This window comes from Cetorhinus maximus, chromosome 5 (genome assembly GCF_964194155.1).
Source record: "Cetorhinus maximus chromosome 5, sCetMax3.hap1.1, whole genome shotgun sequence".
NCBI lineage: Eukaryota > Metazoa > Chordata > Chondrichthyes > Lamniformes > Cetorhinidae > Cetorhinus > Cetorhinus maximus.
This window is the reverse complement of record NC_135883.1, coordinates 37,532,339-37,553,518: the sequence shown is the minus strand read 5'-3', so window position 1 is coordinate 37,553,518 and position 21,180 is coordinate 37,532,339. Positions and strand designations below refer to the sequence as shown.

At 40.2% G+C, this 21,180-nt stretch overlaps 1 protein-coding gene across 2 annotated transcripts in view; it reads right to left on the bottom strand.

The window, feature by feature from the left end:
- The window catches only part of strn (striatin, calmodulin binding protein), a 118,642-nt gene that overhangs the window by 43,923 nt on the left and 53,539 nt on the right, over positions 1-21,180 (bottom strand). For both annotated transcript variants that reach the window (XM_078541726.1, XM_078541727.1), the window contains exons 2-6: positions 19,898-20,001; positions 15,495-15,568; positions 4,954-5,032; positions 3,401-3,571; positions 904-1,054 (exon numbers count right to left, since the gene is read on the bottom strand). In XM_078541726.1, coding sequence (XP_078397852.1) covers positions 904-1,054; positions 3,401-3,571; positions 4,954-5,032; positions 15,495-15,568; positions 19,898-20,001 — 579 coding nt within the window. The remainder of the gene's footprint in view (positions 1-903; positions 1,055-3,400; positions 3,572-4,953; positions 5,033-15,494; positions 15,569-19,897; positions 20,002-21,180) is intronic.

Here is a 21,180-nt window from a genome sequence, read left to right as displayed (position 1 = left end):
ACGTGACGATTGAAGGGTAACAGAGATAAGAGAGGAGTTAGAAGCCTAACTTTTGGAGCTGTCTTTTCTGGTCCTCTGTTGTCCTACAGGAAATTAAGATATAGAGGAGGAAGTGCATGTAGTTAACCATGTCTGGTCTCAAATCATAGATAGCTATAATTCTTTTAAGCTTGATGGAGTGAGTGTGGTGGAGGCAGGTTCAATTGCGGCTTTCAAAAGGGAATTGGATAACACCTGAAGGGGAAAATAATTTCAGGGGAAAATAATTTCAGGAGAAAGGATGAGGGAGTGGGAGTTACTCTTGCAGAGAGTCAGCACAGACACGAGGGGCTAAATGGTTATAGTGCAGAAGAAAGCCATTCTATGATTCTCGGGGAGGAACTTTGTGTCTTCCTGACTGGTCTCAGATCACACATCCAATGTTGAGAGGAAGGATAGGGTAGCACTGATGGAGCTGATTACCTCTCTGTATCTTAACATTTGCTGCAGTGCACATGAAAGTATCACTGCATTTGTCAGCATAGTAGATTTAAAACCTTTGTTTTGGTTGGGGCACATTTTCTTTACTGACTCTTCAGTCTTGAAAGGTTGAGCATAGCTGAACTAAGCAGTCACTTATAACTGCTCAGATGGTTAAAGAGCACTACTTGAAATAGTTGTTTCAAAGATAGGGTAAAATAAAAACAGTTTATTACATAATAATTAATTTTAAGTTTTGGTAGATGTTGCATCTTTATGCAAAGTTAGGTCCTTTAGAGTAGGAAGCAAGTTTACATCAATATGAACAGAGGACACTGTCTTCAGAAGAAAATTTTACAGAATTCAACATGCACATTTACCACAAATACACTGATAAACTATTTCTTCACCACATTTATTCACATGCCCAATCATTTAACCTACCGAACTATCACCAATTGTTCTCTCTTTTCCATCATTTTCATCGTCTTCATCTTCATCACTAAATTCTGCTGCTGCATTTTCAAGGAAATTCAATGTTTCCAGCACATCTGCTGAATCAGTCGAAAGTGGTTTAACCTTCTCTCCGGAATTTCTTTTAAGAAAAAAATTCAAAACTATATTGTACAATCTTTCACTTTTTTTCCAACATAGGCAATCTATAACAGATTGGGGGTGGAGGGGGGGAGAATAGCATGTTGTTATTCTGTAAAAGGCAAAATTCTGTAACATGCCATGGTTCAAATTTCATCCTTTCTTTTCAGTGATTCTTTCTCCACCCCATGCATTATTCCACAGTCGATGTGCAAGCTGTTCCCAAATCTGATCATATCTGCTCTGTAATAGACCATTAAGAGGAAAGCGAAAGGCTCTTGGTGGGATCTGCTCTTTTTCTTTAACTGTAATACAACATGTAAATTACTCTCCATGTATTTCTCACTCCTTTTCTGAGGTGACAGCATCAGGCCTATAGATGCAACATTATGTAAATAAGAGAGTCTGGAGCATAATCAGACTTTTGTTTCACAAAACTGACCAAAAAAAGTTGGTAGAAAAACACAAAGCAGTAGGAATAGATGTTTGTCCCAGAACCATGCCATAAGATGTTCTTATATTATCTTACAGGGCAAAAGGAAGTAATTCCATCATGATGCCACTGCTTTGAAAAAGTTATCCAATTAGTCCAAGATTCATAGAAATGTTACAGTACAAGAGGCAGCCATTTGGCCCATCAGATCCATGCCAGCTTTCTGTATAGCAATCCAATCAGTCCCATTCCCCCCGCCTTCTCCATGTAGCGCTGAGCAATGTAAATTTCTCTTTTTCAAGTACATAACTCTGAATGAACACAAAGCAAAATATCAGTTAGTGGATATAAGGTTCACTGATTATTCTTATAGGGATTAAATTACAATTCCTTCCTCTTACCACAGGAGCATATTAATGTAATCTCATCACAATGCAGCTATCCCCCGTTTAGCTCTCCTAAGCTGCTCCTAAAAAAGGGCATGGTAAATTAAAGCATGCTATACTAAAATCACTTTTCTGTAAAATAACATTCTAAGGGTGGGCTATGCTCCTGACCTGTAATTTTAATTGCGAACACCTATCGGCTGCCTTAAAACTAACTGGCCCAAAAATCCTCCTGATAACTCACTTAACTCTCTACTGGCCCCTGGTTCGCCACTTCCCACCTCCTGCTCACTGTCTCTCCCAACCCTTCTGCTTCCCTACCCCGACACTCCTGCTCGCCATTTTCAGCCACTCTCTCTCCCTCCCTCTCACTTGCCGCCCACTCGTTCCCTTGCTCACTCCCTGCCTTTCACTGCCCCTCTCCTGGCCCCTCATGCATAGCGAGGGCTTCGAGATGAGGACGGTGAGCAGGAAACAAGAAGGTTTCAGGACTGGAAAAGGGCAAGCAGGAGGGAGCAAGGGCTTTGAGAGAGGGTGACGAGCAAGCGGCAGTTAGTTTAAAAAAGACTGAGCATGCACAATAGCCACGCTAAAACGGACTATTCGGGGAATTTCCCAAATTTACAAACCACGCTTAAATGAAAACATGCTATTAGTACCCATTTTAAACAGGGGAGACCTGTACAGAAAGTGAAATATATGTTATAAGGGGTAAAAAAAAAAAAACACACTGATCTAATAATCAATGTTGTGGTATACACATTTTGTGCAATACTCAGTTTATGATAAACCCACATTTTACCACGCCAGGCGCAGCACGCTTTGAGCAAGGCCATATCAAACCAACACCTATTTTGATACATATTAGACCAGTACCAGCAATAAGTAAATCCAGATGAACCTTTGCCCAAAATATGGAAAAGAAAAACTTACCAAAGACAGCTTTTGTCCATTCTGGGAATTGATGGATTAATTCTGGATAATAGGGTGAATCATTTTACTTATCTTTTTTAGTAATCCTAGTTTTGTTTTTATTAATAAGGAACACAGCCAGAGATGATAGCAAACATATAACAGCCCAGAACAGGTAACAATAATGTTTAACAACTCGAAGTTTTAGTTCAATGTTAAGAAATTTAGGTTTGTGGTCTCTGTATATACACTATCAGATAAAATAAGGAACCTGCTTACGAAATCCAGTGGGAAAGGTGAAGGAATATAACCAACTGGGCCAGCAAGCAATTTTAATCAACCCATAGGGTAAAGCAGCCAGGCATGCCACAGCATTGGAATACATCTGCCATGGCTTACTGGTTCAATAGCTTACCGGTTAGTTACTAATGAATCTTAAAAAAAAAACCTGAATATTACAAAATGTAAAAACCAAGGATGCCCAGCAATGATAGTATATCGAAAAATCTTAGAAATATAATATTCAAAGGGCATTGGATTGACTCAAAAGAGGTTAAACTTAAGATTTTAAACACAAAATAAATGTACACTGGTAATATAAAGTGTCAGCACTTACCCAATCATGTTTGTTCCTTTTATTAGAGTTTCTCCACCATTTACAACAGGCTCCAGATTCTTGTTTTCTGATAATTTATCTAGATCATCACTGGAGAGGCCAAGTAGTGCCCGTGCTCGCCTTGACTTCACATCTATTATGGTGTCTGTATAACCCACCTCCTGTAAGTATCTAGGGAAATGGTAAATAGGACATTTTTAAGCTTAGTGACAATGTAATCACAACTTACAAAGTAAAATAGACCAGCTACAAATAATGCGATATTTAGAAAACATGGAGAATATACACACCACAAATCCTTTTCTACACTCTGCTTAACTGCAGTGGGTACCAGCAAAAGAAGTCACCCGTACCAGCTGCAGGGTCAAAGTGATACGTCTCTTTCAGTACCAGCCTCTATAGTCACTGGGAAAATGAAAGCTCCCAGCACAGGGCTATTGTTAACAATTCACCATTCATTACATTATCTGCACTAAGAAACGCAGTAGTTTACTTGTTTAGATTGTTGGGGGAGGGGGTGGTGAGGTGGATGTGGGGGGCTTTCAATAATGAATTTATATCAAATACAGAACAGAAACATACAAATATGTAAGCATTGAGTTTTAATGTGTTATGTAAACTTAACCTACTAGGCCATTCAACACTAGGGAACAACGAGCATCCTATTTAGAATCATATTTAATTCTGATCCTGCACATAATGATGTTTTAGCGTTACAGTGTCACTCCTGCCAACACAAGGTGACTGCCTACAGCTCTTCTGCACATACACACTTGTCAGCACACGTGCAAAATTCAATGACATCGACAGCTTCCTTTTGGCAGTCTTCAAACTTTTAACAATGACTCTTATTTTATTGCCCATGTATTCCCAAAATGTTTTATACCACAAAAAACATGACCAGGTGGACCCTCCCTCTTAACTAATTAAATGGTTGGTCTGAAATTTCAAGCAATTCCACGCTTCCTGAGCCTTGTGGCAGATGGGCACTCAGGGCACTGCCATTTCCCTGTCTTTGTCTCTCCTGTTTTCTCTCTTTCTCTCCCCAGCTATTTCTTTTGATATTTCACCTTTTAATATATTTCAACAAAGACACCAACATGATGTGTACTTTAATTGGGATTGAGGGTGAAGATGGGCGGACAGAGTGGGTCCCATTTGCCACCTGCCCTTTCCAGCCCTGTCTGAGAGGATTGGGTGGGCTGTGCATGGAGGGCGTTGTTAAAAGTGTTAACTTGATGCTGCTGGTACTGTAATATTTTCAATTCCAGAGCCAGTAATGGCCGTGCATGCACCCTGCTGCACATTGCCCCCTATAAAGATGGCACCCATGCACACAACTGCGTGAGCGTGGCATTGGCAGAAAACACAGCCTTAACGTTAACACTTTAAAATGTTGCATTTTAAATTAAGATCAGATTCTACCAATTTTACACACTTGACTTTGAATAAGGAAGAAAAGGAGTTCATAACTCTCACAATACAAGATAAAACACTGAAAACACCACAAATCACAAAGCATTTTTGAAATAAAACTGACTGCAGATACTCACTGACGAAGGAGCTGTCGCCCTTGCTTCCATGTTAACTGATTATTTTGTGTTGTCTGTATTTCATTTTCATTTCCTTCATCTAGAAAGGCAATGATTCAGATTGAATTCCTCACTCCTTAACCTACTTATTAATAATCTTAACTTCAGGTGCAATTGGAATCGGGTGTTTCTTCAGCTCTGAAGAAGGGTCATACAGACTTGAAACGTTAACTCTGTTTCTCTCTCCACAGATGCTGCTAGACCTGTTACGTTTTTCTTGTTGCTTCAGATTTTCAGCATCCGCAGTATTTTGCATTTGTCTGAAGGAGATTGTTGTCAGCCAACAGTAAAAATTTAAACGTCCACAATTACACCTTCAGTCAGGGGAAAGCAGAGCTCTGGTCACCGGTCTCTTACTGATAGTTACATGTGCAACATTAGAAAGAGCAGGTAGCAGACAGCTCCCTTTCAACATTAGATTGTCTTGGGCTTTTCTTAACTCTTCAAAACCAAAGTTAAATGCTCATTTTGTAGTGTTTGAATTTATAGTCTCTCCCATATTGCACTGATATCAGTCCAGGTTGTGTTGTAAGTGCAGAAGGACTGCTGTACTGATAGATAGCTGTCTTTCAGATGAAACATTAAGCAGAGTTCTTATTTGCCTGTTCAGGAGGAAATAAAAGATTCCATGGCACTAGCTGAAGGGCAGCAAGTTCCCCTTGTCCTGGCCAATATTTATCCCTCAACCAATAGCATGAGAATAGGTTAACTAGCTATTCATCTCATTTGCTGTTTGAGACACCTCCATGTGCATCAACTGGCTTCTACATTTGCTTGATTGCACTTCAAAAGTAATTTATTCACTGTGAAGTGGTTTAGGGCTTCCTGAGAATGTGAAAAGTGTGATACTTTATACTACAAAACGGAAATGGTGCAAGACTACCTCACATGCAGCCCCAAATACTGGCCAACTGTTCAACAGCAGTTACATCTCCAATTCTTGTATTGATAAGTATGTAGACACCACTCCAGAAAGTACAATACAACTGTACTATGAGAAATAGTATTTCCACTGTCAGAGCATTGGGAATTATTTCAGGTAATGTTCCAGTGACTTGTAATCGTTATAACTAATTTGAGGTTTAATCTTAATTTTAAAGATTAAATTTGTAATTTCACATGCATTACCTTCTCCCACTTCACTCTCAGAATGCTGCATGTGTCATCACAAAGAAAATAAATTAATTTTAAAAAAATCTTAGTGAATTTTATGCTCAAGTTGATCAATGTTGCTGCTGGGAAATGAATAACTTTTCAGTCACCCCAGTGTTGAGTGTTCTCACAATTGAGCATTTAACCAGCCATTCTATTGATCCATGCGCCAATACTGCACAGGTATGACTGTCTTAATTTCCCATATCAGGCACTCTGTGGCTGGCATATAACTGTAAAGAATCAAGCTTATTAAGAGGGCCTGAAATGAGTACAGCCAGCACCGAGGGCTGCAATTCTGCCCACGTAACTCAACATGTCATACTAGTCAGTGTCGAATGGGTAGGACGGTCGGAATTGGGTATGCCAGTAGGAACCTCATCAGTGCTCTGTACTGTCAAGCTGCACAGTTTTAGCTAGTTACCACAAACAGACTCCCTATGCACACTTGAGAGTTCCAGACAACTGACTGTTGCCTTTGCACCTGGGTAAGTGGGGTATGATCCAATGAGGAATGAATGTGGGCTCTTTAATACAATCAAACTCTAGGTTCTCAACAGAAGATCCAGTTGATCAAAAAAAAACTGTAGGATTGGTAAGCCAGAGCAGGTGGTCAAAAATGGCTGAAAATTATCTGAAAATGGTGACCGATTTTAGTATCAATGAGTGTAGTCCACACTTATTGAAACTGGTTTGAAACAGCCCAAAGTCATTTGCTTACTACTAGACAGAAGAGACTTTCATCTCATTAGTCTGAGCTAGATTCAAACCCATTTCTCAGGTCAAAGGTCAGAGTCTAATCAACTGTAGCACTCATGCCCAAAACAGAATCATACAACATTTATGCAAGATAGCAGCTTGCACCGGTACTTCAAAACGACTTGTAAAATCACATCCAACAATGTATTTTTTTTGCATTATAAACAAGTTCATTGAAGTCTGAGTTTTGAGACTAGAGAGGAACATCACAAAAAAGGAATGTAGCTTGGCATATTCATTTGTAGATGCTATTCTGTTAAGAAATGTGTTTCTAACTTCATATTCTTACTCAGGGAAGGACCTTGCAATCTACATTTCCACTTCAACACCGTATAGTATTTATTTACTGCATCTGGGAATATGTGGCAGAAGGTAAGGTATTGTAAAGTATGCATTGCAAAACTTTCATTTTCTCTCGTGTTCTTCGCATACAGGAATCATCACAAGATGCACTGAATTGTGTAGGATAAACTGGGCATATCAAGGGAAATGACAAAAGGAAAAGATGAGGGGTGCATGGGGGTGCAGGAGAAGGTGATTCTGAAATCCAGCAGGATCGTGGAGTTCAAAAAAAATGAGAGATATAGTAACAGAAAAAAGTTACCCATAGTGCAGATGAAAAAATTACTGGACTAAAGTGTGCTTCAGCAGGAAGGGACAGGACATTGAAGAAGCTAAAATTGAAAACTAGATTTCTAAAGTCAATTGTTTAGGATACAAGGAGTCAGTGATTTTCAGAAAAGATGGGGCTTTTGACAACGTGCAGGTGAAGCATTCTGTATCAGTTGCAATTTGTGGAGGTTACGGGAAAGGAAGTCAGATAGGAGCTCATTACAGAAGTTGAGCCTAAACCGGAAAAGGGCACAGCGTATAGTTTTAATGATGGTAAAGGAAGAGGCAGGAGCAGATGATGGTAATGTTGTGAAAGTGCGAGAAAGCATTCTTGGTTACGGAACAATTCTTGGGATAGGAAACTCAGGTCGGGATATTATTCTACTCCATGAACTACGGTGATCTACTGCACCTTCTCTTCCTCCACACCATCTCCCACCCCTGCCCTGCTCCATTATACCAGATGGCAGAGGCTTAAAGCAACTTGCTCTCATATCCCAGAACTTCCTGACTCTTGCTACATTTTTTCCATTTTTCAAAATCTCCCTTTGTGACAATGCTAACATCCACTTCCCCAACACACTTCCCACGCTGGTTTGAGCTGACCCCAAAATGAAGTGCTTTGAGATATTAAAAAAATAACTGTTAAAGATGCTGCATAAATAAAGTTGTTCTTGCATAGTTCAAAATTGTATCTTTTTTTTACTTTTGCTTCATAGATAACTGTTGAGAATTAAATTTACCAAAAACACGGGACCTTTCAATTGCAGCCATAGCTATTTTGACAATACTCATTGAGTACTTATAAGGCCTATTATGTCCTGTATTTTACACTTGTCCCTATTGAATGTCAGTACTCTACCCACTTACATATTCCATCCAACTCATTTTGTTAATTCCCAAGCTGCCTCCTCAGATTCACTCAAGCATTTTGCACTGTTGACAATCTAACCAGTTGGCAGCTTCTAAATCAAGATTATGTAAACTCAGGAACAGTAGGTGCCACAATACTAATCTTTGTGACAGTCCACTCAGCATACATCTCTTGCCTAATCAATGTTTGATTTCTGGAGCTGTCACTCAGGGGTACTGTATTAAGAAGGGCCTGCAAGTAAACCTGGGTCTGCTCATTAGTACATTGCACAGAGAGGGGGCGGGGAGCGGGGAAGAAAGGAAACAAACTGAAAAAAAATCAAATATTTTTTTTAAAAAGGAGTCAAAATTTGAGAAAATGGAGAAGTAGCTTCTAATACTAACTTATCCTGAAGTCTTATGATATAAATAGTCATTTGGTAGTACAGAACTTGAGTATTGCTGGAAAAAGGAAGACATGCTATCTAAGCTTTTCATCTTGCACTCATCAGGATAGCTTGCAAGAAATTACCAAACTGTAACAGGGGAAAACAACAATTTCTATTGCAGGAGAAGGCTACACCATGTATGCCCAAATAGATGGTGTTGCCATGGGATCCCCTCTAGGCCCAGCTCTCACAAACATCTTCATCCGTTTCCATGAGAAACGCACCTTCGATGGAATCCTTCTATCCCTTGCATATTTCCGATACATAGATGATATGTTTGCCACATGTGAATCTGCAGCTGTAACAACTTCATTACACATCTTAAGGAACTTCATTCCAAGTTCAAATTCACCTTTGAAATGGACATGCTAGTTGAGAAATCTACCAAAAGGTTCTCTATTACTATCTACCACAAGCCTATCTTCACTAGTCAAAATACACATCAGGATTCCTACAGTTCCACACACTAAGATTGGCCTTCTCTTAGGACTGAGTGAGTGCAGTTGTTGGGGGAAAAAAATTTATTTTTTATTTTGTACAAACATAATTTAGTTTGTAGCTGGCATTAAACTGAAACCTACAGTTCAAATTCTGTAGTTGCCAGCCTTAAGCAGGGCTTTTTCAAGGGTTCCAGTGAAAGAGCAGCTTAATTAAGAACCAGCTGAAACTGGATCCTCATTAAGTAACTCAGTGGCCTTGCCAGTGACACCCAAGTCCCATGAAAGAGTAAAGAAAAAAAAAAATATTAAGTAACTCAGATAGGCCTTTTGTGTTAGAAGCATATATAAGTAGCCAACTTAGTGCAACTTAGCACTTGAGTGTGACTTACAATAGTGTGCTGGAGTTGAGCGCTTCAGGGAGTTAAAGTGGAGGAAGGGAAAGAGATGTTTGGTTGCTTTTGCCTAGACTTATTCAGCCTCCAGAAATTGATTCTTGCTCTGCTACAGGAGCAGCTGGTTAATTGGTGAGTATCTGGTAAGTGATTAAGGTTCGTTCTATTCCTAAGGCTCAAAATAGTATATTTTGAGCGAGAGGTGAGCGGGAGAGGATAAAAGGTGCGGATCGAGAGACCTACATGCAGTGAGACCAGCGGCAGAGTGACATCACGAACCACAATGTGATGCGAGTGCTGGGAAAGCAGCTGATTGGTGAGTAAAGAAAGGTCTTTAGTTTGTGTTTAGGTCTCTAGTACTTTTTTTCCTCTTTTTCTTAAAAATAGCTTGTTAAGTATAAGATCGATACTGGTGTAAGAGAAATTAATTACAATAAATTCTTCAAGTATAAAGAGCAGGGATATTAGGGTAATTAATTAATTTAATTAAATATGATAGTGATGGCAGGATGGGTGATGTGTTGCTGCTGCAGCATGTGGGAGCTGCTGGACACCAAGGTGATCCAGAGCAAATACATCTGTAGTAAGTGTTTGCAGCTCGAGAAACTTCTGATCAGAGTTGGAGTCCGGAGGTGCAGACAGTGTGCCACATCAGGGAGGGGGAAAGTTACCTGGACACTGCTCCAGGAGATGGTCAGACCCCTCAGATTAGGGAATTCAAATTTGGTCTATGATCAATGACAGGAGGGTGTGACTGCAGGTGAGGCAGGTATGAGGACCCAGGGGGGTAGTGCTCGAGAAGCCTCGGCCCCTGCAATTGTCCAATAGTTATGGGGTTCTTGAAAGCTGTGTGGATGAGAGTGGGGACTGCAAGGAGGATGAGCAAACAGCGCTGTGGTACAGGGAGTCATTCAAGTGGGGAGGAAATAGGAATATGGTAGTGGTAGGGGTCAGTATAGTTGGGGGATAGATACTGTTCTCTACAGCCGTGAGTGTGTGTGAGTCCCAAAGGTTGTTTGCCTGCCCGGTGCCAGGGTTAAGGGCATCTCCTCAGGGCTGGAGAGGAAATTGGAGTGGTGGGGAGGGATCCAGTTGTGGTCGTCCACGTTGGTACCAACGACATTGATAGGACTAGAAAGGTGGTTCTACTGAAAGAATTTGAACAGTTAGGAGCTAAATTAAAAAGCGGAACCTCTAAGGCAATAATCTCGGAATTACTACTTTAGCCACAGGCAAACAGGCACAGGGTAAATAAAGTCAAGGAGTTAAATGCGTGACTCAAAGATTAGTGTGGGAGGAATGGGTTTCAGTTCATGGGGCACTGGCACCAGTACTGGGGTAGAAGGGAGCTGTTCCGGTGGGACGGGCTTCACTTGAACCATGCTGGGACCAGTCTCCTGGCAAATTGGATAATGAGGGCTGTAGAGAGGGCTTAAAACTAAATAGAGGGGGGAGGGTTCTGGAGAGAGGATATGTAGGCTTACAAAGCAAAAGGATATGGCAGCATTGTAGGGCAGCTATTTAGGTAATGATACCCAGGAGTGTGACAGTGTACACAAACATAAAAACAGCAGCAAAAAGGGTCAAGGGGGGAAAAAATGGTAAAAAGGCAAAATTAATGACTACTTAAATGCACATAGTATTTGGAACAAAATAAATGAATTAAAGGCACAAAGTGAGGATAATCGGTATGATATTATAGCCATTACGGAGACATGGTTACAAGGAGATCAAAGCTGGGAACTAAATATTTAGGAGTATGTGGATTTCGAAAGGACAGGCAGGAAGGAAAGGGCACTGGGGTAGCTTTGGTAGCACGAGATGGAATAAGTACGATAGCAAGAAATAATCTTGGATTGGAAGATGTAGAATCCATATACATTGAGGTAAGAAATAACGAGGGGAAGAAGGCAATGGTGGGAGTAATCTATAGGTCCCTTAACAGTAGCTATACTGTAGGACAGAGAATAAATCAGGAGATAATGAGGGCATGTAAAAAAGGCAGCATGGGTGACTTTGATCTTCATGTAGATTGGGAAAATCAAATTGGCAGAGGTAGCCACGAGCAAAAATTCAGACTGTATTCAGAACAGTTTCCTAGAACAATATGTTGTGGATCCAACCAGGGATCAGGATATTTTGGATCTGGTAATGTGTAATAAGGCAGGTTTAATAAATTATCTCAGAGTAAAAGATCCCCTGGGAAACAGTAACCATAATATGATGGAATTTAGGATTCAGTTTGAAAGTGAGAAACTTGGGTCTTCAAACAACTGTGCTAAACTTAAATAAAGGTATTACAAAGGAATGCGGGCAGTGTTGTCTGGAGTGGACTGGGAAAAGGGTTTAGCAGAAAGGACGGTTGATGAACAATGGCAGACGTTCAAGACTCACAACAAAGATATATCCCAGTGAGGAAGAAGTATTCTAGGAAGGGGATAAACCAACCATGGTTAACCAAGGAAGTTAAAGATAGCATTAAATTGAAAGAAAAAAAAGCATACAATATGGCAAAGATTAGTTAAGCCAGAGGATTGGGAAAGTTTTAAAAACGAACAAAAGATGATCAAAAAAGTAATAAAGAGGGAGAAAACAAACTTTGAGGGTAAACTAGCAAGTAATTTAAAAATGGACAGTAAGAACTTTTTAAAATAGATAAAAAGGAAGAGGCCAAAGTAAGTATAGGCCCTTTAGCGAATGAGGCTGGGGAATTAATAACGGGGAACCAGGACATGGCAGAGGAGTTGAATAAATACTTTGCATCAGTCTTCACAGTAGAAGACACTAAAAGCATTCCAAAAATACTAAATAATCAAGGGGAAAAGAGTGAGGTGGGGGGGGGGGGAAGAAATAAATACAATAACTATCACTAGAGAAAAAGTACTAAGGAATCTAATGGGGCTAAAGGCCAATAAGTCACCAGACGTGATGGGTTGCATCCTAGGATATTAAAGGAAGTAGCTACACATAGCAGATGCAGTGGTAGTAATCTTCCAAGAATCCTTAGATTCTGGAAAAGTCCCAGAGGAGTGAAAAACTGCCAATGTAACACCCTCATTCAAAAAGGGAGGGAGACAAAAAATAGGTAACTATAGGCCAGTTAGCTGAACATTTTCATTGGGAAAATGTTTGAGTCTATTATAAAGGATGTAATAGCAGAGCATTTAAAAATACATAATATAACCATGCAGTCAGCACGGCTTCATGAAGGGGAAACCTTGCCTGACAAATTTATTAGAATTCTTTGAGGAGGTAACAAGCAGGATAGATAAAGGGGAACCAGTAGATGTAATATATTTGGATTTCCAAAAGGCGTTCGATAAGCAGCCTTATGTGCAGTACCTTAATAAGATAAGAGCCCATGGTGTTGGGGGTAATATATTAGCATGGATAGAGGATTTGCTAACTAATAGAAGACAGAGTTGGGATAAGGGAGGCATTTTCAGGATGACAACCTGTAACTATTGGAGTGCCACAGGGATCAGTGCTGGGGCCACAATTATTTACAATATATATTAATGACTTTGACGAGGGAAGTGAATGTACTATTGCCAAGTTTGCGGATGACACAAAAATAGATGGGAAGGCAAGTGGTAAGGCTGACAGGCTACAGGGGGGATATAGACAGGTTAAGTGAGAGGGCACAAACTTAGCAGGTGGAATATAATGTGGGAAAATGTACGGTTATGCACTTTGGCAGGAAGAATAGAGGAGCGGAATATTATTTAAATGGAGGAAGACGGCAAAAAGCTGTAGCAAAGAGGGATTTGGGGATCCTCGTGCATGAATCACAAGCTAACATACAAGTTCAGCAGGTAATAGGAAAGGCAAATGGAATGTTGGTCTTTATGTAAAGGGAATGGAGTATAAGAATAGGGAAATCTTGCTAAAACTATACAAGTAGCTAGTTAGACCACACCTAGAATACTGTGAACAATTTGGTCCCCTTACCTAAGGAAAGATATGTTGGTATTGGAGGCAGTCCAGAGGAGGTTCACTAGGTTGAGCCTGGGTATGGCAGGATATCCTTATGAGGAGAGGTTAAGTATATTAGGCCTGTACTCACTGAAGCTTAGAAGAGCGAGGGGTGACTTAATTGAAAAATATAAGGCTCCTGGGGGGCTTGACAGGGTAGATGCTGAGAGGTTGTTTCCCCTTGAGAGAAAGTCTTGGACCTGAAGATATAATCTCAGAGTAAGGGGTCGCCCATTTAAGACAGAAATAAGAAGGAATTTCTTCTCTCAGAGGGTAGTGAATCTATGGGATTCTTTACCGTAGAGGGCTGTAGAGGCTGGATCGTTAAGTATATTCAAGGCTGAGATAGACAGATCTTTAATCAGTAAGGGAATCAAGGGTAATGGGGAAAAGGCAGGAAAGTGGAATTGAGGATTATCAGATCAGCCATGGTCTCGTTGAATGGTGGAGCAGACTCGGTGGGCCGAATGCTCTACTTCTGCTCCTATGTCTTATGGTCTTATCGGCAACGTTGTAAATAAGGCCTGAACAATTCGCTCACCATGCAAGCTTGATACTGAAATAGGGCGCATCAAAGCCATCCTGCAGGATAATGGCTGCCCTGATTAGATCATCACTTGCTGTACATCATGTCAACTCATGAATGAACCAAAGACTGTCACTTTCAGTCCTGAAAAGTGCCCAGTTTACCTCAGATTACCTGGAAGGGTAAGTGTCTCAAATTTGAGCAACAGATGAAGCTAGCCGTTGCACACTGTTACTATATAATAGCAACACGTGTGGTATTCTCCACTAACAGGATGCTGCTGTCAAGCCGAAAAGATGCTCTGTCTATCACACAAATGAGCAATGTGTTTTATGAATTTCAATGCCATGTGGTGCCAGGTATATAGGTCATATGTTCCAATTATTGGCAAATAATGTTAAACAGCACATCCCTTCAGGTGTTCGCAACAGGGAAAGTACTGACCGTACCCAACTAGCCCAAACTTGCAAAACTCGAAACACAGGGTCCAACATTAGATGTGATTCCGCAATTGGACAACACCGGCTAAACAATCCTGATTGTGCTAAGAATTATACTGAAAACCAATTTAAGATCGCCAGTCAAGCTTGCAGTGTGGCTCACTTACACATGCAAGAAGCCACATAATATCACACACAGGGCCCTGTTCTTTGCAGACAGGAGAAACATATCCACATTTTGCACATTTTTCATCTAAACAAAAGCTCTGGGAACAGTCATTCCCTGGTTCATTCCCTAGGGCAATGCCTTGACCAGAGTCGACCTACCCGGTTTGAATTTGAACAAAGCTAGGCAGCTAATTGTTCCGTGCTGCATTCTCCATGGCAACGCCTCCACCAGTGTCCACTTGCCAACCAATCAGCTGTCTCTTCTCATGCAGTATAAATTGTTGTTCCCCTATTCTAGTTTGGTAATTTGTGAGCTATTCTGATGAGTGCAAGACGAAAAGCTCAGGTGGCATGTGTCTTTTTTTTCAGCAATACTCTTACAGATATCATGTCTTAATCCCAAAGATCAAAGGACGGTTCATCCTACTATCCCACACAAATACATACTAGTATGTAATAATGTTGAACCTTTACTTTTCTAAATAGAAAAGTAATATTAGTGTACAAAATGTTCTTCCAATATCCTACAGAACACGCTGCATCTTTCAATCTAGTTCACTGATTTATTTCTTTCTTACACCATGAGCCTAGTAACTTGAAGGTTTAGATCTAATGCCAAATCTAATGTCTTTCCTAACACTTGATTTCACAACTCAATGACAAAAACATTTTGATGATACTTAGAGATGTGTTTGCTACCTTTTTGTGAAATGCAATCTTCAGCATTCATATCTTACCAGAGTCATAATTTGGAGGCTTCATATCCCCTTGATTGAGCTCGGTCCCATATTTCAATTTATGGTGTTTAGCTCTGAAAGAAAGATGGGGAAAATGTTTATTTGATACCTACACAATTGTTAGCTTCTAGTTAAAAATCAAGTTATCCTGAATTAATGCAACACACACAAATCCTTCTGGGAATAACAATATCCAGACCATTCACTGTACACAGAAAATTAGATAATAGAACTGTTGATGTCAAAACAAAGATAAGTCAAGATAAGTTCAGAGAAGGATTTTCAGAGAGCCAGAGGATCATACATATAGCTAAATTAGTTTCAGATTAAAAAAAAACAGCAGAGTAACATGATGCTGTGAATGAAACAGGAGCAAGCTATATATAGGCCATTCGACGGCTTAGTCATGGATGATCATCTACCTCAACTCCACTTTCCTGCACCATCCCCATATCCCTTGGTTCCCTCAGTGTCCAAAAATCTATTGACCTCTGTGCTGAACATATTCAATTACTGAGAACCCATAATACTCTGGGGTAAATAATTCCAAAGATTCACATCCCTCACTGAAGAAATTTCTCGTCATCTCAGTCCCAAATGGCTGACCTTTATTCTGAAACTGAGGTTCCTAATTCTAGACTCCATAGCCAGGGGAAAAAAATAAAAGGCAGCAAGTAGCTGGGTTATAGAGGCTAGTTGAATTCCATTCTGCAATAAGACACCTAACTTTCAGGAACCTTCTTTCTTTATGTGACAGTTCTGAAAACTTTCTGTGTCACATGCAAAACCACAGGAAGTTTTGAATAGTTTTAAAAAAAGGCATCTCCTGTAGAATGCTGCATTACGTAACCTCAATATTATTCTTACCCTGACTTCCAAATCTGGCAGGTACTGGCAAACCCAAGGGTCATTTTTTCATCTGTTCATTTTGTTTTAAGGGCTCAGAAGGGTCTCTGTCATTTACAACACTGAGGTTAGTACATCTGTAATTACTGTAAATATACCGTACTGAGTACTTTTTATTTGCCTGTTTATTGCTTACTTAATGTTCATTACATTTTTCAGCTACTTTATTGCATGAGTCTCGATTTGATATATTCGATATATATTGTATATACTTCCATCTACCAAAGTCACATGATGACAATATATTCCAGTCAGCCAGAGCACAAGTGCAAGAGCTTCTCCTCATATTCCTCCTCTTAAAATGAATCATCTAACACTGAATTTTCTTTGCCATTTATCCACCCACTCCTGGAAGCCTGGTTATGTCTTCCTGTTTTTAGATGCTGTCTTTAGCTTTATCCACCAATTTGGTACCTGTCTATTTAGGCTCCTCATAATCTTCTACACCTCAATCAGGTCACCCCTCTGCCTCCTCAGTTCCAAGGGAAACAACTCCAGCCTATCCAGTATTTCCTCATAGCTGCAATTTTCAAGCCCTGGCAACATTCTTGTAAATCTCTTTACTCTCTCCAGAGCAATTATGTCCTTCCTGTAATGTGGTGACCAGAACTGTACACAAAATTCCAGCTGTGGCCTAACCAGCGTTTTGTACAGTTCCATCATTACATTGCTGCTCTTGTATTCTATACCTCATTCAATTAAGGAAAGCATTCCATATACTTTCTTTACAACCTTGTCCACCTGTCCTGCCACCTTCAGGGACCTGTGGACATGCACTCCAAGGTCTCTCACTTTCTCTACCCCTCCCAATATCCTCCCATATATTGTGTATTCCCCAGCTTTGTTTGCCCTCCCCAAATGCATTACCTCACACTTCTCTGGACTGAATTCCACCTGCCACTTTTCTGCCCACCCAACCAAACCACTGACATCATTCTGGAGACAGCAGCTACCTTTTCACTACCAGCTACACAGCCAATTTTTGTGTCATCTGCAAATTTCCAAATCATGCCACCCACATTTAAGTCCAAATTATTAATATACAAAACAAACAGCAAGGGACCCAACATTGAGCCCTGTTGAACACCACTGGAAGCCATTTTCCATTTGCAAAAACATCCATCAACCATTATCCTTTGTTTCCTGTCGCTGAACCCCAATTTTGAATCCAACTCACTATGTTCCCCTGTATCCCATGGGTTTTTACTTTTCTGACCAGTCTGCCATGTGGGACCTTGTCAAATGCCTTACTAAAATCCATGTAGACAACATCCACTGCACTACCCTCGTCAATCCACCTTGTTATTTCCTCAAAAAATTCAACAAATTAGTAAGACACAGCTTTCCCCAACAAAAAATGCTGACTATCCCCGATTAATCCGTTTCTTTCTAAGTGACAGTTTATCCTGTCTCTCAGAATTGATTCTAATAATTTGCCCAACCACAGAAGTCAGACTGACCAACCTATAATTATTTGGTCTATCCCTCGCGCCCTTTTTAAATAATGGTACAACGTTTGCAGGCCTCCAATCCTCTGGTACCTCGCCTGTGTCTCAGATTGGAAAATGATCCTCAGAGCATCTGCTGTTTCCTCCCTGGCTTCCTAGCACACAATCCATCCAGCCCTGGTGGCTTATCCACCTTCACGGATATCTGTCCCTCCAATACATACTCTCTCATATTGCTTATTGTATTTATTATTTCACACTGCTCCTCTTTAACTAGAATACCTGCTTCATCCCTCTCCTTTAGGGAAGACAGAGACAGTACTCATTGAGAACCCTGCACACATCTTCAGCATCAGAGCACAAGTTACCTCGTACATCTCTGATCGGCCCTACCCTTTCCTTAGTTATCAAGGGAGTTCATAAGAAATGGCTCCTCAAGCCTGCTCCACCATTCAATAAGATCAGGGCTGAGCAGATTGTGGCTTCAACTCCACTTTCGTACCTGCCCCTCATAGCCATTGACTCCCTTGTTGATCAAAAATCTGTCTAACTCAGCCTTGAATATATTCAATGACCCAGCCTCCACTGCCCTCTGGGGTAGAGAATTCCAAAGTCTAACAATCCTCATCGCTGTCTTAAATGTGAGACTCCTTATTTCTTATACTGTGCCCTTTGTTCTAGGCTTTCCCAACAAGAGGAAACATCCTTCCAGCATCCACCCTATCAAGTTCCCTTAGAAATCTTATGTTTCAACATGATCACCTCTCAGGTTCCAGGATTTTGACCCAGTTACAGCGAAAGAACGGTGATATAGTTCCAAGTCAGGATGGTGTGGGGCTTTGAGGGGAGTTTACAGGTGGTGGTGTTCCCATGTGCCTGCTGTCCTTGTCCTTCTTGGTGGAAGAGGTCAGGAGTTTGGAGGTGCTGTTAGAGGAGGTTTGCTAAGTTGTTGGGCATCTTGTACACACTGCTGCCACTATGGTGGTAGAGGGCGTGAATGTTTAAGATGTAAGACAGGATGCCAATCAAGCAGGCTGTTTTTGTCCTGGGTAGTGTTGAACTTCTTCAGTGTTGTTGAAGCAGAACTCATCCAGGCAGGTGGGGAGTATTCCATCACACTCCTGTCCTGTGCCTTGTATATGATGGGCAGGCTTTGGGGCACAGGTTGACAGCAAGTTACTTGCTGCAGAATTCCCAGCCACTGACCTGTTCTTGTAGCCACAGTATTCATACAGCTGGTCCAGTTCAGTTTCTGGTTAAAGGTCTCAGGATGTGGATGGTAGGGTATTCAGTGATTGAATATAAAAAAAGTGATGGTTTAATTCTCTTGTTGGAGCTGGTCACTGCCTGGCACTTGTGTGGCACAAATGTTACTTGCCACTTATCAGCCTAAGTCTGAATGTTGTCCAGGCTTTATATGGGTAATAAGAACATAAGCTGTATATGGGTAATAAGAACATAAGAATTAGAAGCAGTATTGGGCACTCGGCCCCTTGAGTCTGCTCCGCCTTTCCATAAGGTCATGGCTGATCCAATTGTGGCCTTAAAGCCACTACTCCACTTTCCTGCCTGCCCCCATTCTGAATGCCAATTAAAATGGAAACAGAAAAATCTATGGAGCCAACAATTTCAAAATTCTTGAAACAGTTTTTTTTAGATTCACTAAGTATAGAAATACCACTACACAGCCTTCAAAACATTAATACAAGAGCAAACTAATAAGGCAGCTGGCAATCTGAAATAAAGGCAGTAAAATGTTAACTTTTTTCTCCCTCCACAGATGCTGCCAAGCCTGAGTATTTCCAGCATTAAATGCATAAACTTGATGCTATTTTATGATTACAAATATGAAACTAAAATTCCACACTGAAACTGTCAGAACGTTGTGTGATCAGCTTGAACAGATATAAATCTATAGGAACCATTTGTAATATTTGTTTCACAATAATGAGAATATTCAAAGGGAAGTATTTATAAAAAGTTTTATTCTGGAAGTATACTTTAACTTCATCCAGATTACAGAACCAATAAAAAAATTAAAAGTCACACCTTTCCTGTTTTAAAGCATATTCAAGCATTTTAATTCTTCTAACCAAATCCTTCTTCAGGTTCTCCTGGCCTTTCCTCTCCCCTTGCAAGAAAGAAATCTGCGCCTGAAATGAAAAAGAGGTGGATCAACCTAAATTCTAAAGTAGAGAAAAGATACAGGTCACCACATTTTAGATTTCAAGGCAATTAAACGTTTCTCTAGCAGATCAGAAATGCACCAACTCAAAAAGGTAAAATTGGTAGTCAATGTACATGGTGTAAATACAGGCCATTTTAAATCAAAAATTCAATCTTGGGTAATAAAAGATTAACCACATTCAAACCTATCTACACAATTTTAGTTGAAAAAAAGTCTTCTTTAGTTATAAGGTAAACATATTGGCAAGGAATATCATTTCTTTACGGTGGAAAGAAGGGGCTTCTTACAGGAAGCAAAACTAGACTGTTCATATAAATTACTGGCAATATTCATATAAGTCAACAACACTTTCCTCATTAACCCATATTCTTAAGATGTGGAAGAACAGAGGAAAAGATTATTTTTCATTTTTAAGTACACACAGGCATTGAAAAGTATACTCACCTGTAATTGATTCATAGATTACAGGGCTCTACAAATAGTTACTGTTGCCCTGCAGACAGTGATGCATTACTTCAGTGTTGTTATGTCTCATTATAGATTGGGCCACATGATGGATATAACATGCATATTACATAATCCACCCCTCAGTGAGAAACTCTGGGTTGAGTTGTGAGTCATGCAGTGTAAAGCCCTTGCCATTTTTCCTGCCAATAATTTCATATCTTTTGAATAAGTTGATGAATGACTACTTAGAGTAATTTGAATATTCCTTCCTAAGGAAAAGTGCATCAACCAAACTGATTAGCCAGATAGACCAACCAATGACTATTTACTGGTACATCAGGATATTTATTTTGCATCCATAAAAGATTAAAGCTGCTTTATACAGGCTTAAAATTATTGCAAGATATACATTATATCTTGGAATAGGCAGATTTTTTTTTTAAATCTCAAAAAGGAGTACATGTAAATCAGTGGCTAAGAATTCCACATCTAGCCATCATAATGCATTTCACATCAAGTATTAACACCTCACCATGTATCATAAAGATGGTATCCACCCCACCCGGTGACAATTCAGTGAAAGTAGTTTAGGTGAAGCGTGTCAACACCAAGAGCCCTCTGAGCTGAGGCATTTTGTCACAGAAATTCATAATTCCAAAGAGGCTTTTTGTTCAACAGGACCCGAAATTGAGGGGAC